Genomic DNA, 21,068 nt, shown 5'->3' on the forward strand with positions numbered 1-21,068 from the left:
GCTTTTTAATTATACCAATTTCATGGTTAAATTCAACCTTTTTATTTATTTTATCCCTTCCTATATTTTCTTGAATCACTACAGTCTCTATTAATTTCAGATTTATTCACCCGTGGGTCTGAAATTGGTGATTTGTGGCTTTTTTTTCTTTTGAACAGTTTTGCTAGAGTCTGTTGATCTTACTAGTCTCTCTAAGAAACAACTTTTTTTTCTCTGAAGTTTTATATTATACCTTTGTTTTGTTGTTTTTTGCTTGTTTGTTTTCTTTATTGGGTTCTGTTTCATCATGGGCTCTTTATTTTTAATTAAATGCTAGACATTGTGTTTAACAGTTTATAGGGAATCTGACTGATAATTTGCTACAGAGCATAGCTTACCCTTTCCTCTGGTAAGCAGATAGAATGCAGTCAAATCACTTTATTTAAAAACATTTTTTAAAAGATTTGATTTATTCATTTATTTGAGAGAGAGAGCACATGGGTGGGGGGAATGGGGAGCAGCAGAGGGAGAGGGACAAGCAGACTCTGTACTAAGCTGGAGCCTTGGGCTCCATCCACAACCCTGAGATCATGACTCACCCGAAATCAAGAGTCTGATGCTCAACTTACGGAGCCACCCAGATGCCTTACAGTCAAATCACTTTAATCCCAAAATTTTCAAATACTGCATTTTGCTATTCAGAGTCTTTGCTAAATTTCATATCCCTATAGCTTCAGAATTTAGTAAATCTCTTTAGAGGGGGAACTAGTTCAGCTTATCATTCAGTTCCTCTGTCTCTCCTTTATGACTGGAATCCTTCTCATTATGTGTTTTACCAGCTTTGTGAGACTATCAAAAGCTCCCCTGGATTCTTTTCATCCAAATAGGATTCAGGCAGGAGACTTGGGTCATTTGCTTGTTTTCTCAGCCTCTTTGTGACCCCAATTGGGAAATACTCTGAGGGGAAAAGTGGCAGTGTGGCTGTTGATGGCAGTCTACTTCCTGTGAAATTTCGGCTCCCCAGATTGTGAATGCCTCAGTAACTCTGGGATGACTTCAAATGGACAAACTTTTTTTTTTTTCCCCTTGTATTTTATTTGCTTTTTAAAGTTATTCTTGGTGGAAGGATTATTCTACTGTAAACAGTGTTATAAGTATTAGATGAATACTTCTTGTAAAACAAACAAAAACCAAACAGTAAACAGTTTCCACTCCTTTATACCTCCTTAATCTCATTATCTTACTAGTAACCATTGCTATTATAGATAAGTTTGTTCATAAATATATATGTGTAACACATATATAAACATAGATATGTTATGAGTGTTAAGATTGTTATGAGTGTTAAGATTTTTATGATTCAGGGCGCCTGGTGACTCTTTTATCCTGCCAGTGTACAGCAGTGACAAATATAATGACTACTAGTACAGTCCAGGGCCACTGCATTAATTTACACTAAAATACCAAAAATCTTACCTCCCAGTGCACTGTCAGTGCAAACACCAAAGTGGAAATGGAAGTAAGGGCTTAGTATTATGAAAGCCATTTTAGCTTTACAGACCTCTTGAAAGGGTCCTGATGCTGGTGACTCAGTCATTAAGCGTCTGCCTTCGGCTCAGGTCATAATCCCAGGGTCCTGGGATCAAGCCCCACATCAGGCTCCTTGCTAAGCGGGAAGCCTGCTTTTCCTTCTCCCACTCCCCCTGCTTGTGTTCCCTCTCTTACTGTCTCACTCTCTCTGTCAAAAAATAAAATCTTTAAAAAAATGTTATGATTGTCATGGGTGTTAAGATTATTAGGTTTTCCAATAGGCATTTATGTTTGCATGTGGGGGAAAATGTAATATGTATAAGAAAACTATGTATAGGGAAAGACTTTTGATTTTACTGGTAAGTGGGAATGAGTCCTGAATATTGAGGAGATTTTTTGTGCATTCTTTTAAGTAGCAACATAGTTTGCTAGTGGATGTACCTAATTTATTTAGTCAGTTCTCTAGCCATTAAATAATTCAGTTTTATCTAATCATGATATTATACATAGGTACCATGATGATCCCTGTGTGTTATGTGAGCATATGTGTACATTTAATACTTTGCTTTACTTTTATTTTGACATACTAATTTTTTGTGTTGTAAAATCTCTCAGTCATCTTTGCATTTTTTTCTTTTTTGGCTTTTTAAATTATAGATTGTCATCTATCTAGATTTACATATAAAGCTATAGTTTTTATAGTTTCATTTTTTTAAATAATTTGGCATTTATTTTGTTACTTTTGGGAATCTAAGTTGATTATTTCCAAACATCTAATTGATCATTGTAGAACTATTTATTGAATACTTTTTGTGCTGTGCCTCCCATTATATATTACATTTTTATTTGTGATGGAGGCCTTCTCTGGAATTGATGTGTGCATGGTAGTTGAAAGATGTGTTGCTAGTTGGGTACCTACAGGGAAAGCTTTGGCGGGGGAGAAGGGAAGAAGAGGAAGCAGGTGTATATAATGTTTTGACTAGAGGGAAGACTTAATGTTGTTGGCTATGTCAAGTTATGACAAGGAGCTTATTGATTTTTAAAGATTTAGATTTAAGTTGGCTGGCTTGAAGTTCATTTCTCTGTGCATAACTTAAGAGTTATCAGTAAGTAAGACTTATTAAATGCTGAAATATGTTAAAGGTAAGGAACGTAGCAAACCATTAAGTAGAAACTGAATAATTTTAAAAGAATTTTAAAGAATTCCATAAGCCTGAGATTCACCTAAAGAAAAATTAAAGAGAATACAGTTGATCATCAAAATATTAGTAAACAGAAGAAAGATATCAAAGCTAGAAAGTTAAAGCATCTGAAACATATCAGTAAAACATAATAATGTTTGAATTAATAAATTGTTTGGGAGTAAGGTACTTGATAATGGAGTTGATCTTATTTAAAAACAATGACAACCAAATATAACTAACGGGGACTGGGTGGCCTTGGCATAAAGAAATAGAAAGTAATTAAAATTTTGGTTATGCTCGTGATGGCCTTGTCTTCTCCATAAGAGCTGAGGTTGTTCAGGAAAGAGGTTGGAATAGCTTCGACTAGGTATTGGTTCTGAACCCTTGGGTTCCTCGAGACCCTTTCAAGAGGTCTGTAAAGCTAAAATGGCTTTCATAATACTAAGCCCTTACTTCCATTTCCACTTTGGTGTTTGCACTGACAGTGCACTGGGAGGTAAGATTTTTGGTATTTTAGTGTAAATTAATGCAGTGGCCCTGGACTGTACTAGTAGTCATTATATTTGTCACTGCTGTACACTGGCAGGATAAAAGAAAGCCTGTTTAAATTAAGAATGGCTTAATGTAGCAGTAAGAATTATTTTAAGTTGCAGTCCTTGAGTGTATGTCTTTTTAATATTTTGTGTGGTGAAATGGAAAATATACATAATACTGTATTCCTGAGTACACACATAATAGTGTATTTCTAAGTACATTGTCTTGAGGAAAAGCAGTTGTATGATTGACTTGAGAACAAAACTAGGTGCTGCAGTTATGGCACACATTTTTGCCATAAAGAACGACAAAGTATGGTAATTCAGACTTGAGTATTTAACAGACATTTTCTTGAAAAAGAACAAAGTGAGCCTGTCACTTTAAGGAAAACTGACTATATTTGGTGCTTTCAAGCAAAATTTGAGCTTAGAATTTTCAGAATCTTATATCTTTGAATTTGAGAACTTCCCAGATACTTAATGACTTTTCTCATGATGTTGATGGTTGTTGTTTGAGGTCCCGAAAACCCCCCCTCAGGTTCAGTGATTTTCCAGAAGGACTAACCGAACTCAGCAAAGCTGTTACACTCATAGTAACCATTTATCATTCAAAAGGATACGGGTTAAAATCAGCAAAGGAAGAAAGTGCATACAGCGGACTCAAGATGCAAGCTTCTAGTTTCCTCTTCCACTGGAGTCATACAGACAATGCTTAATTCTCCCAACAGCAATGTGTGACAGTACCGATGAAGTACTGCCCATCCAGAAAGCTCACCTGAGTCTTGGTGTCTAGAATTTTTATTAAGGGTTCGTCCTATAGGTCTGGAGCCCTCCTGTAGCTGACCTTCGTTACTCCCATCAGTTTGATTCCAGGGTCCCCACCATAAGTTACTTTGTTATCATAAATAACCTGACTTGGCCCAAGGTTCTTAGGCACTCTTTTTGGGCAGGATATTTCAAAGGCTTAGAAGTTACCTCCTAGGAGCCAGGCAAGGGCCAGATGTGCCTAGTTTGGACAGCCCTCAGGTGTGCTTTCTGTCTAGTGGTGTTAGAAAGAATGTGATGTTTTGATATTATAAAATGTTAAAACTTGAAAGGTTGTCATAGCCCCATGAACCAGTATTGCCAAATGACTACTGCATGATGCTACAAAATATGCATGAGTAAATGATAGAGCAGTGGATTTTAATGGAGCAGAGTATGGAATATTTATAGGTATGGTTAGATACTATATTTATCTAACTTTTAAGTAACTACATTAAGTAACAGTCTGCTTATACCATGAATGAAAGCAGTAGCAGCAACTAATTAAATGCAGAAACAGATATGAATATCCAGATAATGTTCTCAGTTTTATTTCTAATACTGCTAATATTCATATATATAACACACATAAACAAATTTCTGTTGGGTCCTGTATTTTTTTAAACATGTGAAAGGATCTAGAAACCAAAAAGCTGGTCTAGAGGTAATAAAAGGATGAGATGAACAGCTAAACAAAGGGAAGGGTAGGCTTATTAGTGGGATCTCAGAACTGGAATCAGGGATTTGAATGCAATCATGAGTCTTGTCTTGTCCTCTTCTCTTCTCTTCTTTTCTTTCTTCTTCTTTTTCTTTTTCTTTTTCTTTCTTTTCTTTCTTTTTAAGAGAGGGAGAGAGAGAGAAAATCTTAAGCAGGCTCCATGCCCAGCGCAGAGTCCAATGTGGGGCTCGATCTCACAACTCTGAGATTATGACCTGAGCCAAAATCAAGAGTAGGACACTTAACTGACTGAGCCATCTAGGTACCCCATTACTCTGCATTTCTGTCTCTCTGTTTGGCCCTGTCAGCTTCATTCTTTCTTATCATAGACTGGCTCTTCCAAGTGATGGGAAATATAGCAAACACACAAAAACCCTTTTTTTTTGACCGCGTATCCTATGGTGTATGCTATCAGAGAAAGACTGACTCTTTCTTAATTCCATTGTGAACAAGAGTATTTTAAAAGAAAGTATGATTCTGCTTGGTTCAGGTACTCACCATGGAATGATGAATTTTGACTAGGCCAGGTTCTTAAAAGAAAATGAAAGCTTCCTCAGAAACCATGTTGTTGAAATTGGGGAAGAAAGACCTCCCAGAGAGAGGGTGTAGTATTTTCCCTGAATGGGATGGCTGCTCAACAGGCAACTCCCAAATCAGCATCTTTGAGTTTCAGCAAGTTGTATGAATTGCAGCCATTATGGGAATTCAGAGTAAGGGTGGTTTTTGGGGTGTCCAGGTGAGGGAACACCGTGTTCATAAATAAGTACAGAATTATGTTGCAGCTCTTATTAATGGCCAATAAGCAAAAGCTTCCTTCTAGAAATCTGGTGTTTTAAAAGAAGTGTGCTATCTTCTGGGGTTTTCAGAGAACATCTCAATCTGGAGTAAGTACAGTTGACCCTTGAACAACACAGGTTTGGGCTCCATTAACATGCGGATTCTTTTCAGTAAATACAATACAGTACTGTAAATGTTTTTTCTCTTCCCTATGATTTTCTTAATATTTTTTATTGTAAGAATATAATGTAGAATACATATAACATACACAGTATTTTTTAATTGGCTGTTTATGTTATCAGTAAGGCTTCCCGGTTGAAAGTAGACTATTAGTAGTTAAGTATTGAGGGAGTCAGAAGTTATATGCAAATTTTCCACTGTATGGGGTTGGTTCCCCTCTAACTCCTCCGTTGTTCCGGGGCCAATTGTATAGAGTACTGTTTGATATCTCATGTTAGAATGCTTCATGGCTTTACTGTATTTTATGTACTATTAAATAAAAAGCAACTTGAGGGGGCTCCTAGGTGACTCAGTTGGTTAAGCGTCTGCCTTCGGCTCAGGTCTTGATCCAGCCCTGCATCAGGCTCCCTGCTCAGCAGGGAGTCTGCTTCTCCCTCTGCCCTTCATCCCACTCATGCCCTCTCTTTCTCTCTCTCTCTCAAATAAATAAATAAAATACTTTTTAAAAAGGAGCAACTTGAGAATAACAGCCTTGTTTTCCATAGTTTTTATATATTAGTAATGAATCAAATTAAATACTTCCTAGCAGTTATGGTTATTTGTTTTGCTTAAGAAACAATGTTGGTATAAAATAGAATACACCCTGGGTCAAAAAACCCCGTAATTTTAATAACATGTAGGTTGATCCTTTGATTTCTGTTAATGAAAGTTCAGAATTTTAATCAAAATTTTCTGTGACTTCTTACACAATTTATTTGTAATTCATTAAATTTTAGCAAAAACAGGGATAGTAGATGTTCAAGTCTATCAAAGTAATACATTTTAAACTGACATTTTTGTGGACAGATTTCAGGGAGCCATTAATGTTTAATTTCTTTGTGGTAGAATACCTCAAGACCAGATCTGCTTATTTGAAGAGACAAGCTAGAAGGCTATAAAGTTAAAGCCAGTATAAGGAATAATTATTAGCTTGTGCCATGGTTCTCCTGCTTAACAAATGCTCTCTAAGGTATCATTGTTCTGGCCATGGTACCTGGAAAACAGTTCTTTCTTTAGACAGTTAACTGTGGTCATGCTCTTGAGGGCCTTTTGGTTTCATAATGCACTTGAAGCAATGTAAAATACAGTTGTAGGAAAATTTTTAAAAGGCAATGGATAGGGCGCCTGGGTGGCTCAGTTGGTTAAGCGACTGCCTTCGGCTCAGGTCATGATCCTGGAGTCCTGGGATCGGGTCCCGCATCGGGCTCCCTGCTCGGCGGGGGGTCTGCTTCTCCCTCTGACCCTCTTCCCTCTCGTGCTCTCTGTCTCTCATTCTCTCTCTCTCTCTCTCTCTCTCTCTCAAATAAATAAACAAAATCTTAAAAAAAAAAAAGGCAATGATAGCTTGTTCTCATTTCTAGATAAGCAATAGACAAATGTTAAGTAATGACAAACATACTTCAAAACCTAAAACTTTTTCCTTTTTTGTCTTTTTCTTCTCTAAATTCTGTACCTCCCTCTCTCAAAGATAGACTGGAGCCTTTTGTGGTGGCCTTTGAATGCCAGGTTGAATAGTTTATACCTCATTTGGTAACAGATAGCCATTTGTAGACTTTTAAGTTATTAGAGTGAAATGCTTGAGCCTATCGCTTAGGAAGAGCCTATTGGGAAGATGAATCTTTCCACAGTTGTGGGAAGGGTTGAAACAGTGTGAGAAGAAAAGAGGGTTTGAACTAGAGAGTAATTTAAGAGGGAATGAAAAACTGGAGAATAATTTGTATATTGCAGCTCCAGTGATGTTGGAGATGCGATATACAAGTTGGCACTGGTGTTATGGCTAGACAGGAAGGAATCAGAGTTGCGAGTCTGAACATTAGGAAGGATGCTGGTGCCATTAACAGCATAGAGAAGTAAAGAGGAAGAGAGAGAGAGAGAGTGAGTGTGTGTGTGTGTGTGTGTGTTGGTAGGGGTAATTGCTAATTTTTTAGACTTGGCTATATTCACCTTAAGTTGAAGATTCTTAGCAGGTACTTGTTCATTTAGGCCTGATGCTTAGGAAGAAAGTCAGGTTTAGCAAAAAGAATTTGGGAAATCATTCTCATAGAAGTTATAGTTTGAGCTGGTACTGAAGTACTGGTATTTCCATGAGTAAGAATAAATAGAGAATAGAAAATTCTGAGAAAAAAAAACTCACAGGAAATGCTTTAATTTTAGGATGACCTTTGGCTAAATTGCATAATCTTTCCATCTTTATTTTTTTTTTAAGTTATATTGGAAAAACACTTTGAGAAAGTGCAGAGGGGGAGTGCCTAAAACATAGTGGGTGCTTAAGAAATAGTTGTTGAATGAGTAAATGTAATTTAGTCAGGATATAGGAGTCTATAGGGGAATAAATGGGCACACTGTGGAGAATTTTGAGCTATGGTCTAATGCTACCCCCCTAATGGCTGGGACCAGATTAGAGAATAGAACTTAGAATATTTTGAACTTTTAAAATGTTCTTTGAGATATGTTTCTGAGGAAATGAAAGAAGTTTAGCAAGTAAGGTTGTAAGTCTAGTCTAATTTGAAAGCATATATTCTTTACATTTTTTCTGCTAAGAAGTTGATGTGTAAGGAATATTTGGAAAGTTGGAAGTATTCTCATGCTTTTATATCTGTATGTAAACTTACTTTGCCGTACTTTTTCCTCTGCCTAATAATATCTTTCTCACCTTCTCAGTCCCCTTCTTTCTGTGAATCAGTTGCTACTCATCTTTTAAGTTTACGTTTAGCCATCAGTTTTTTCAGGAAGTGTATTCCAAAATCCTAAGACTGTTGTTTTTCTCTGTGCCCCTACATTCTAATACTTACTGACCAGATTGCAATTGCTTGTTTTGTCTATATTCTCCACTGGATCATAAATTTCTATGTCATACTGTTCATTGGTGTTAACTTGTTTTCTACTGTGTAGCACGATGCTTGACCATTGTTTGTTGGAGATGAACTAAATAAAAGGCAATTTTAGGCTAAAATTTGCTTTCGGATTCAGTGTTTTAAAGATGTCTTAAAATACAGGTTAAGAAATGTTTTAGTTGCAGTAGGTAGCCACTGAATCACCATTCCCTCCAAAGTTTTAATTAAATAAACAGTGTTTCTTTTTACATAAAGGATTGCTTCAAGATGGTTGACAACTGTTGCAGCAAGGTGGCTGCAAGTCATTTCCTCCTGTTGTTTTTCATGAGCTCAGTTACTGTTATGACACTGTAATTGTTGAGGTTCTAAGAAAAAACCATAAGAATTGGGAGTTTTTGAGGAATGAAATTACACAGATAGGAGTGAATGACGACGGAGGTAGGAATTGATGTTACCTTCTGCTGGTAGTTATTGTGCTTTTTCTTTTTCTTTTCTTCCTCTTTTCTTTTCATTTTTCCTTTTCCTTTTCTTTTTCCTTTCCTCTATCTTCTTTCTTTCTTTCTTTCTTTCTCTTTCTTTCTTTCTTTCTTTCTTTCTTTCTTTCTTTCCTTTTCTTTCTTTCTTTCTTTCTTTCTTTTTCTTCTTTCTTTTCTTTCTTTCTCTTTCTTTCTTTCTCTCTCTCTCTCTTTCTTTCTTTCTTTCTTTCTTTCTTTCTTTCTTTCTTTCACACTTTTGATTAGTGCATAACATTTTTGGATAGTGTGTGGCTTTTTCTACCTTTCCCTGTTATCTAGGGTAATGGGAGTTGAGGGTAATGAGAATGAGGCTATCTTGGTTGAGTGCCTTTTAATATAAACTTTTGCCTATGTAAGCATTGTGTTGGTTCCCATCTTTTGTATGTTAGTCTTTCAGCAGACTAAATTTTTGGTGGGTAGGTCACATGGCAGTGCTTTTCTTTAGAAGTACTCCCAGGAACTAAAACCTCTTTCAGACTCTGTAAATATGTACTTGGAGCAAAAGGAAATAGAATTTCTACTCTTGGATTGAGCTAATTTGATTTGAAATATATAGCTAAATACACATATTTGCTTGAACACATGAATATACTTAAGATACCTAACATATACACATAAGCATTACATAGACCTACTGTTTACATAAGCATTTTTTTCTCAGGTTTAGTGATGTAGTTGGTCTGGAGTAGAGGGCAGTTGAGGAGCCTTATAGGGGTATATTAAACCTGTTATGCTTATTAGTCTAGTGGTTGTTCAAATCAATTTACTAGTGACCAGATTTTAATCTCTCTGCATTCACTTTTCTTAACCATCAGCTCAGACTCGGTGACTGTAAGAACTCTGTTGAAAGGAAATATGGGGGCTTTAAGGGATGTATACTAGTTTTAGCAAATTTTTTGTGTATATCATACCATCTTGAAATAACCAGTTTGATTTCAGAAGGGACAAACATGTATAAGAAAATCTGATTAGCATCTTTGAGAATTACAGAAACACTTTCAGAGTTTGTAGTAGGATCAGACACAGAATCCCAGGTGATTTAGGTGACAGAAGAGATTTCTTGGCAATTGGATATCTGCATATACATTTCTCTGTAAGAACTTTGGTGCCTGTCAGTGACATAATTAAGAGGAAGAGTATAGTGGAAAGTAAAAGTGAACTGGGAACTTCAATTTAGTTTCCTTTTTAAAAGGAAGTGTGTTGATGGTGACACTGTTTTGATTGTTTTCTACTGTAGTAGACCATTTCCATTTAGGAATGTCAAGTTAGTTGTAAGTAATTGTATAGTTTGAATGAAGTGCCTGTCTATATTCACGCCAGCTGGTGTTCTCATTGCGTAGATTTCTGTATTATTTTTCCTGTCAGGAGAGACAAACTAAAGAGCACAGAAGTCCGTAAGGCTCCTCAAAAGTCCTTTACTGATATACAATATAAGTTTATAAATATAAACAATTCATGTTATCCCATGTTTAAAAGTAAAATGATTCCTGCAACTTGTCCAACTTGTCTCTTCTATTGTTGACTTTTTAAATATATAGCATCATCTTGGATGGTATGTTATCTTAGATAAATTGATTATGTAGTTTCTGTTGAAATCAAGGGACTCTGTATCTGCCTGTAAGTTTTCTCAACTTTAAGAAACAAAACAAAGGAACATTATGGGGGGAAAAGCGAGGAAAACCAAGAAACAGACTGTTAACTATAGAGAACAAATTGATGGTTGCCAGAGGGGAGGTGGGGGAAAGAAAACAGGAAATTTAATAAGTAAACATATTTTTCTCAGCTAGCCTTGTAATTTTTTTGAGAAATCTTTTTTTTCCCAGTTTTCATTTGAATCCTTCCAAAGAATATATCCACTGGAGAAAGAATGGGGCAATCTGAGGGTTTTCTTCTGGAGTTGCCAGGAGAAATGGAAGAATTTCTAGTTTATGAATACATTGGCATCTCTAGTCCCACTTGATATGTATGATCTATAATGTTCAAAAGAATTTTGGGAAAAGAAATTTTCTCCTAAAAAATAAGGCTTTCGCAGATACAAAGATTTGTTTCTTGTGTTCTCTTTCCAAAATTAGCTGGAAGGTGAAACAAGACTGGAAAATAGGAAGATAATTGGGGCTGAGGTGATCTATAAATTAATCATCCATTAGGCCACAGTCATAAAATTTGGGATTTTCATTGATGAAATTGTATTAATCAGTCCTGTAGTCTTTCATATGTATATATAATTTTATATGTATTATTTCATCTAATAATATCAAGGCAAGCTACTATGAGGTAGATACTGTTATTATATGCCTTTTATAGAGGAGAAAACTGAGGCTCGAAATTAAGTCATTTGCCCACACTTGTACAGCCAGTTGGCAGAGCTACAATTCAAGCAAAAGCAGGGTGCCTCCAGAGTCTTTACTTAACCATTATGCAATTAGAGCCTGTGTAGTAGTTTTTCATTTTTATATTTTTCTTTGAAGGCGTTCAGGACAATATGTAATTTATTCTGAGGTTGAGGTGGAGATTGTTTTCCATATTTCATAAGTGATGGTAATAAGGTAACAAAATGTAGAGGCTTGACCAGAGTCATGGAGGTTTCTGGTGAGTCTTCATCTTACCAGTTGGTTTAGTCTCTTCTGAAGATGTTTAGGAGGTGTCAGTGTAGCCATCCTTCTTTAGCTCTGTCCATCTCAAGTATTTTCATATATTTTTTAGACCTAGCTAACAGTCCTCAAAGATCAGAACTTGCTTATTATGGACATTGAAGAAGAATTTTTTTTTTTTTTTTTACATTGGTAGGGAGTTGGAACTAGACTTAAAGTTTTTTCCCACATTATGCTTTATGATTTGACACTTCTTCCTTCATTCAACAAATGCTTTTAAAATTAATATTACTATGTGCCAGGTACGTTCTGTGAGTTAAAATTGCCGTAAATGTGATAAGCAGAGTAACAAATTTACCTTAGATAATGGCGCCCATAGATATGGGGTAATCTCCTGTTGCATTCAGAATATCCTCATACCCCAATGCAATACCAGTTATTCTGTGTTCCTTAGAGGTATTCTAGATTCAGTTCCATTTCTTGTTAACTTATTTGAAAACAATCACCAGCAAAACTACCCTTAACAAGATATAATAAGACTTTGATTGTAAAGATTGTAAAGAAATAGTGGGAGTGATTAGATTTTTTCATTTCCTTGTAATATTGCTACTATAACTGTGTACAGTCAGAAAGTGTAGCATTTTTGTTAAATGAATCTTAAACTGATATCCACTAGGGGCACATCTCCTCTAGGGGAGTTCACATCTTTGGTATGAGGGTATGTTTTGAGAAGTCATATTTCACATTATTTTTTTTATGTATAAAATGAATTTATTACAAATTCCAGAAAGTTAAAGTAGCATTTTTTTTCCTTTGGCTCCTGGGATTAAATAGAATATATAATGATTCTCTGTGAGAAATTGACAACTTGAGTATTCTGAATTTCTTGGTAGGTGAAATTTTATGTTTATCAAAAAGTTCATGGGTTAAAAAAGGGTTTGAGAGACATTGTTTTAAAGACCCAAGGACTAGTGCTCAGTGGATATAGGGCTTAGGGTCTATAAATCTGTGAAGTACTTCAACCAAATCATATCACATTGGAATTGTGATCTACTTACAAAATACTTGTTTTAGCTACATCTCATGATGCTATATGCATTTATAATAAAATAATTATTTCACCAAGCGTGATACTGATCTTTTTATTTCCAAGTTTTTAAATGGGATAAAGATTGCATATTGTAATAGCTTAATTGAAGTGCTTTTTATGCTTCAATAATAGCTTTAAAATAGCTGGTCAGATACATTTAAAATATTAAGGTTAGTATGATTCACCTTAATAATTTCAAATTAACAAAGATAATTCAGGAAAGTCTGAGTTTTGATTGAGAAAATTCAGTTGCTTTTTTGTTTTGTTTTGTTTGTAGAATAACCATTGACTTTTAACAATGGAATTTCAGCACTTAGAGGATCTGACTCAACTACATATGTGCTCATCCAGCCTATTATTGGATAACTTAATTTCAATTTATAATCATAATAAATAATTGACTTTTTTTTTTTTACTATAGTTGACACACAATGTTACATTAGTTTCAGGTATACAACATAGTGATTTGACAAATTTATACAGTATGCTGTGTTCGCCACAAGTGTAGCTACCATCTATCACCATAGATTGCTAGTACAATATTTGACTGTATTAATTATGCTGTGCCTTTTGTTCCTGTGACTTACTCATTTCATAACTGGAAGCCTGTATCTCCCTCTCCCCTTTACCTGTTTTGCCTATCCTCCCACTCCTCTCCCCTTTGGCAACCGTCAGTTCTCTGTATTTACAGGTCTGATTCTGTTATTTATTTAAAAATTACAAAAAAATAAAAAATAAAGAATTGACACGTTTTGCATCATGTATTTGAAGCTTAATGAGCTTTTGACATAAAGGAAATTACTAGTATTCAAGAAACAGAGTTGTTTGTTTAAAGTAAAGTCTGTCTTAAACTGAATACCTGTGTTAAAGCCAGAATCTTACAGAAAGTACAGAGCTAAAAACTAAAACATCACAAATATATCTTTTATATATCAGTAAAAGTTTCTAGGCAAGTATTTATTATAAATGAGTAATTGTGTAACACCTCATGACCTTGTGTATCATCTTATGGTGGGTTCACAGGATGGAGATTAAATGAAATTTTTAAATCCTGACATTTTGGGTAAAACAACAGAAATTTAACAAATAGAAAGTACATAAAAATAGGAGTTTTGCCTATAATTGTTTTTAATTTTTGTCTCTTCAATGTGTAAATCTGCTCTTTGGGATAGCTTCATTGCTTTAGGTAATAAAGAATGTACCAATTTTATATTCTAAGGACATGTCCCATGTATTTTCACAACTAAATAAATATCTAAATAATTTTTTTTAAATGGTGACTTTTTAAATCTTTCTTTTTCTTTTTTTTTTTTAAAGATTTTATTTGAGAGAGCAAACATGAGCGGGGAGGGGGGTGGGCAGAGGGAAAGGGAGAAGCAGACTTCCCACTGAGCAGGTAACCTGATGTGGAGCTCCATCCCAGGACCCTGAGATCACGACCTGAACTGAAGGCAGACACAACCTACTGAGTCACCTGGGAGCCTCTCTAAGTAAACTTTGTCCTGATCATATGTGGTTAAATTTTAGCTCTTCAAGGAGCCTTTTATCATCATTAGTCTTAACTTTTCCTTTTAGATTTAAAAGAAGAAAAAACAGTTCTTGAAAGTTAAATATACTTGTCAGTAGCCTTAAATATAATGGTTGAACTGAGATTAGAGTTTTAAGAAGAATGCAGTTTTGATTGTTCTTTGCCTTCTTCCTCTAATATTGTTTATAATTATGTTTTTCCTATTAAGATGAAGCTTTGTGATTTTTTTCATTATTTCATTTCAGTCTTATGCACAGACTTCAAATAAGTGGGTTGGTTTTTAAAAGAAAATTGAAAATTCCTTTAATTTTTTTTTTAATAAACTAATGAGTCAAAGAATAGTTAGCTTTCCTTACAGCAAGTTTACAAAAATAGGAATATTACAAAAATAGTCATAGGACTGTAGTAGTTTTAACTATTGACTTATGGCTAGATATTAAATATTTCAATGCAATGTGAATGTTTTATTGTTTTACTCTGAGTGTTTCTCTGAGTGTTTCAAGAGAGACTATAAGTATCAAGGGTGAGTTCTGATGACTAACATATTGAAGGTGTAAAAATATTTCATAACAGTTACTTTGTAGAACTATTACCATGGCCCTGTGAAAATTCCAATATGTTTCTAATTATGCTTCTGTTTATATCCATGAGTCTTTTATAGGCATAAATTGGTAGCATGGGTGATGCTGGAATTATAGCCAGTCATTTAAGCAGATTATCTGGTAATATGGTAGGTAGAACATATTTAAATTGAGAGTAGGAAAATTAAAGGGAAAAAGGTATTATTTATTACCCACATGTTTGTTAAATAAATTTGAGGAATTAAGATCAGATGTGTGGTTATGGAGTAAATCATTTTAAGACCAAAGGGAATAATCAGCATCATATTGAAATAGGAAATTAGAATAGTAGTCTTTGGACAATGTCATTCTATTTTCCTGTTCTAGGGCACAGACACTGAAATGGAATAAAGTTTTATTTTCTTACAGGTATCATGTGCCTTGCTTGCTATGTCAAGTGGTATACTTAGGTTCTTTAGTATATAGAGAGGTAGTAATTGTTTCCATTTGTCCATCGTATTCTTATTTTTCTAAGTAAAGATTTGATTGTAATAAGTGTTTATATCTTGACCAGGTAGACAATCCTGGAGGTAGAAAGATGGCAGAAATGGAAGAGGTTCATATGTGAGATGATTAGCCCTGAGTTTATAGAACAAATTAAAAACTGAATAAATGAATTTTTTTCTGAGAGACTGAGAAGTTAAAAATAATTGAGTTAAAATTGGAATAACCTATCAAGAGTAAAAGGTAAATGTTTAAATTACATTTAGGTATTTAAAACCTCTATTATTAAGTTTCTCAACTACCACTATTAATTTTATGGTTGCTATTTGTATTCTAATCACAACTTTTTTCCCTTAGGTGGTATCATGGAAAACTTGATAGAACTATAGCAGAAGAACGCCTAAGGCAGGCAGGGAAGTCCGGCAGTTACCTTATAAGAGAGAGTGATCGGAGGCCAGGATCCTTTGTACTTTCATTTCTTAGCCAGACAAATGTTGTCAACCATTTTAGGTAAGTCTTTAATTGTAATATGAGGCTAAATAATATAGTTACTTTGCTGTAGTGTTCTTAAATACACCTGCTTTAATAAAGGTGACTGTTTCAGTGATATTTAAGTGATGGGGTAAGTGATTTTCAGTTCTGAATTATGTGATTTAATCAGATGATTATAGAGTAGATATTGAATCCATGCTTTTTTGTTTAAAAACAATATTATTGGGCATTGTGCTAATCTCAAATATAATTATCATTTTTAAAGTATAAAGAATTATGAAGAAACTTTGGTAAAGCAGAAATAAAGGAAATGTGTATTTTTAGACTACAGAGTAACAAAATTTAGGAAACAAAGAGTAAAGATATGTGCCCTTTAATTCATTTTGCTTCACTGTTCTGAAATTCTTTGCAAACATTCATGTCAAAGGTATGTAGATTTTCAAGTACAGATATCAAACTCTACGTAAATATACATACCTATATTATTAAATATACATACTTATATTATTATCTTCAATTTCATTTTTATGGGAGACATTGAAAAAAATCATTTTTGCCTATAATGTTAACTGATAAAATGTTTGCATGTTCTTGGCTTTCACATTTTAAAATAAGTTTTAAGAGTACTTTGTACCACACGTCGAATGTGAAATTATTATAATACCCTAAATATTTTGAAATCTGTAAGCTACTTTTAGCCAGAGAAAACTTATTAATATTGCTATTTAGTCTTAAATATGAAAAGTGAGCAGAGTATCTGAAGATGGATTTATAAATATTGCAATGAAGAATGTAATGGGGTTTGTAATTCAGATATGTATTTCATATCTATCACATGTATGCATATATATTTTTAGAAGAAATAACCTCAGGTAAATTTGCATTGGCGGATATTAATAAGTGGTATTTAAATACAAGGATATAGTAAAGGAAAAGAGTATGAAAATTAGGGAGTTATAATTTCTTTAGAACTTGGTCTTCAAAATTGGCTCTAAAGGTTTTTGTTATACTGTATTTTTTTCCTGTACAAATAGGATTATTGCTATGTGTGGAGATTACTACATTGGTGGAAGACGTTTTTCTTCACTGTCAGACTTAATAGGTTATTACAGTCATGTTTCCTGTTTGCTTAAAGGAGAAAAATTGCTTTATCCAGTTGCACCACCAGAGGCAAGTAAAACTTAAATAAAAAGATTTTTCAGAAATTTATTATTTCACTTTACTATGAGGTTAGCTCTTAGTTTCTTATGGTATTTATTATAAATCAAGAAATATTTGTTGTTTTAAATTTTTAATTCTGGTTGTACTGTCAGCAAAACTGATATCCTCTTCAAAAAATTTTTTTCAGTAATTTTGTATTTAAGTTGCTAGATTTTTCTTTGTATAATACTGTATGGTGATAGCTTAAAAAATATTTTTAAATGAATGAGCAGTAATGACTGATAGCATAGTACTAATCCTGAAGTTGCTGCAAGATTCTGAAACGCCTTCTACATCATCAGAGAAAGATTAATTTATATGTTTCATGTAGTTCATTTAAAATTAAATGGCTACTCATATTACTTGGTAAAAACATTGGTTATACAGTTAAAATAATTTCTATTAAAAAAAAGCCAGAAACAAGACAAATATTTCTAGGCTTTGAGTATTTAGAACCTTACTAAAAACAATTTGAATGATCCTGTGTTCATAATGAGGATTTTTGTTGGTTTGAACTTTATGTGGATATACCTGATTTGACTTTGACATAAAAAGATTATTTATCTTTTGTAAATCTTTTTTCTTTTCTTATGATTCCTAGCCAGTAGAAGATAGAAGGCGTGTTCGAGCCATTCTACCTTACACAAAGGTTCCAGACACTGATGAAATAAGGTATTTTAGAATGTATTCTCACTTATAGGCATTTGAAATAGGCATTTGACAGACTTCGAAAACTTACCACTCTTGGACTGGGAAGGTCTTGGACTTTGAGGAAATAGCATGCAGCAGGGTGAAAGTACCTTTAATATTGAGTTCATCGTTCCTGTACTCCTGTGTTTGGCTTATTTGTTCAGAATATGGATTTGGATCAGAGTGGCCACAGTGAAGATGACAGGTGAAATAAATTCAGATTTTATTAGACTGTCTCTGACGAAGTAAGGATAATTGTTATATTCTGTACTCTATTTTCATTTTTATTACTACATGGCATTTATGTCTCAACTGTAATTGTACTTAAATGATGACTAAACTTCTATTTTATATGATGGGTGAATAGTTTAAGTGTGGCATAGAACTAAACATGATAATTTTTAAAAATTATTTTTGTGTAGTTTGATTTATATATAACTTGTTTTTATTATTTTCATATAATCTGATGTTTGATAATTATCAAATTATCAGTGTCTTTCTACAAGCTACTTTGCAATAGAAAATTTGTTTCCTACTGGTAAAATGTTTACTGATTCTGGTAATACAGCTCACCGAAATCAACAGCAGCATTTAAAAAACAGTAACTTGGGGAGGTACTGAAATTTCTGGAAATATGGTATTTTAAAAAATAAAGATTCAAATATCTGGAATCTCAGAATAAGGATTCTCTTTTTATATGATTGTCTACAAAATAACAACTTCTCATTTAGTTTTTATTGGCATACCTTTATTTGTGATCTAAGCAGGAAAGACCAATGAAAGAAAGAGAAGGAATGAAATGTATACAATAAAGAAGAACATTGGTGAACTACCAATTGAGGGATTTTGAGTAACTTGTAAATTCCCAGTGTATCTTCTAGAACAGCAGTGCTCAAAGTGTGATCCATGTAACCTTGGGGATCCTTGAGACCCATTTAGAGAATTCATGAGAGCAGAACTGTTTTCTTTCTTTTCTTCCTTTCCTTTCCTTTCCTTTCCTTTCCTTTCCTTTCCTTTCCTCTTTCCTCTTTCCTCTTTCCTCTTTCCTCTTTCCTCTTTCCTCTTTCCTCTTTCCTCTTTCCTCTTTCCTCTTTCCTCTTTCCTCTTTCCTCTTTCCTCTTTCCTCTTTCCTTTCCTTTCCTTTCCTCTTTCCTTTCCTTTCCTCTTTCCTTTCCTCTTTTCTTTTTCAGATTTTATTTATTTATTTATTTGACAGAGACACAGCGAGGGAGGGTACAAACACAAGCAGGGGGAGAGGGAGGGGAGAAGCTGGCTTCCCACGGAGCAGGGAGCCCGATGTGGGGCTTGATCCCAGGACCCTGGGAGCAGAACTGTTTTCTTAATAAGACTAAGACATAATTTGCCTTTTTCACTGTGACATTTACATTGATGGTACAAAAACAAGAAGCAGTAAAACTGTTAGTGCCTTAGCACAAATCAAGGCAGTGGCAGCAAAGTATACAGTGTTCTTCACTGCCACACCCTTGGAGGTAAACAGTACAAAACAGTTTCCCCTCAGATTTTTCTTGATGAGACTGTAAAAGGTATTTTACTAAATCTCAACCCTTTTAGCATTCAGTGTGATGAATATCTGTTTAATCTTTCTGTGTGATGAAGAAAACTGGTGAATCTTTTTAATATTCTGTGTGATGAAATGGGAAGTACACACAAAATATCTTGGCTGTGTACCACAGGTCCTGGTCTTGAGGAGAGCAGTGTTGAGAGCTGAGCTAGCTTCTGCTTTTGTGTACACCATTTGTACTTAAGACTGACAGGCAAACTATCCAACTATGGTTATTCAGACTAGAATATTTGACTTTTTTTTTTTTTTTTTTAAGTGAATCTGTTATGTTACTTCAGGGGAAATAACTGGAGGTATTTGTTGCCAATGACAAAATTTGGGCTTGCAAGCAAAAATGAGAATTTTGGAAACGCTGTATGTGCTGTCAGGAGTTTGACAGCTTCCCACATACTTCCTGATTTTTCTGATGAGATTGGTGGTGATATTAATGTGATGTTTTGATTGTGTAAGGTGAATTTACATCTGGATGATCTGCATAGCTCAGTGAACCAGTATTTTCTAAATGATCGATGCATGCTGTTAAAGAATTATGCCTGGGTAAAGGTCCATTCAAAGTGCAAGATTGACAAATAGATATTACTGAAATGGGGTACAGAAAGTTCATTGATGGTGTTTTAGATTCCATATTACAACTAACCTTCAAGTACCAATTGTTGAGTTTTTGGTGTAATATCATAGAATATCTATAATTATCTGAGAGGCCATTAAAATACTCCTTTCACAACTACATATTTTTGTGAAGCCAGATTTTTCTTCATATACTTCAAACAAAAAAAACCTTTAAAACAACAGTTTGAATATAGAAAGAGAAGAATCTAGCAGTGTGCAGTTAAGCCAGATGTTGAGATTTGCAAAAAATGTAAAACAATATTCTCACAAAACTTTTAAAAATAATAATATTTTATATTCTTTATGTTACTGTGTGATGGGGTGTATTATTTTTTAAGAAATTAGTAAACACTTAAAACATTTATATTATAAATTCTAACATGGTAAATATTAATAGATATAATTCATATAAATAAAAGCCTTTCAGGGTATCAGTTTTTAAATATATAAAGGAGTCCTGAGAGACCTTCAAAACTGACAACTACTGGTCTAGGAAGATGAAAATTTAAACAAGAATTGGAAAAAATAAATTTTAATTTGATCATATAAATATATGTGAATGTATGAGTCCTTAAAAATTTGTATCTTTGAAGTTTTTTTTTTTTTAAGGTAAAAACATCTGAAGATTAATGAGAATAAGGCATTTTAACTCTTTTGGGGAAAAATGCAAAATAAAGAGTCTTTATTATATTTGTGTTAGTAATAAGCTCTTTATTTTAAATTTTTTTCATTTTGCACCATATGTTTAGTGTTCTAGCAACAATAGAATTCAAAATTAAAAAAAAAAATTCTCTTATGACTGCTTTTGACCAAGAAATGAAACTTGTCACTTCTCATTTCTATATTTTTGTCCATATGTACTCCCCTTTTACTCATAATTTTTTTAATGTAGTTATTTAGGAGATTGGTTCTAGAAAGGAGTAATTTATTTGGTTAAGTAGTAATGTCTGCTGCCAGTCAGCTAGTGAAATATTGGTCACTGTTAACAAGGGTTTTCGAATCAAGATAGAATGCAGTATTATGTGCTCATCTAAATAGAATTCATCTCAAGTGTTGTGTGTAAGTTTTTTAGTCTTGAACTTGTCCAAGAAACAGTGAAGCTTGAGATATTCTGGAGAAAAACAGTTTT

The 21,068-nt window shown here is 33.9% G+C and overlaps 1 protein-coding gene across 1 annotated transcript in view; it reads left to right on the forward strand.

Moving 5' to 3' along the window:
* The window catches only part of RASA1 (RAS p21 protein activator 1), a 104,125-nt gene that overhangs the window by 32,199 nt on the left and 50,858 nt on the right, over positions 1–21,068 (forward strand). The window contains exons 2-4 of the mRNA XM_028114533.2: positions 15,724–15,876; positions 16,893–17,028; positions 17,660–17,730. Of these exons, the coding sequence (XP_027970334.1) occupies positions 15,724–15,876; positions 16,893–17,028; positions 17,660–17,730 (360 nt within the window). The remainder of the gene's footprint in view (positions 1–15,723; positions 15,877–16,892; positions 17,029–17,659; positions 17,731–21,068) is intronic.

Source organism: Eumetopias jubatus, unplaced genomic scaffold (assembly GCF_037043125.1).
Source record: "Eumetopias jubatus isolate StellerSeaLion01/CBP00866 unplaced genomic scaffold, mEumJub1_p1.0 scaffold_5, whole genome shotgun sequence".
NCBI classification, from domain to species: domain Eukaryota; kingdom Metazoa; phylum Chordata; class Mammalia; order Carnivora; family Otariidae; genus Eumetopias; species Eumetopias jubatus.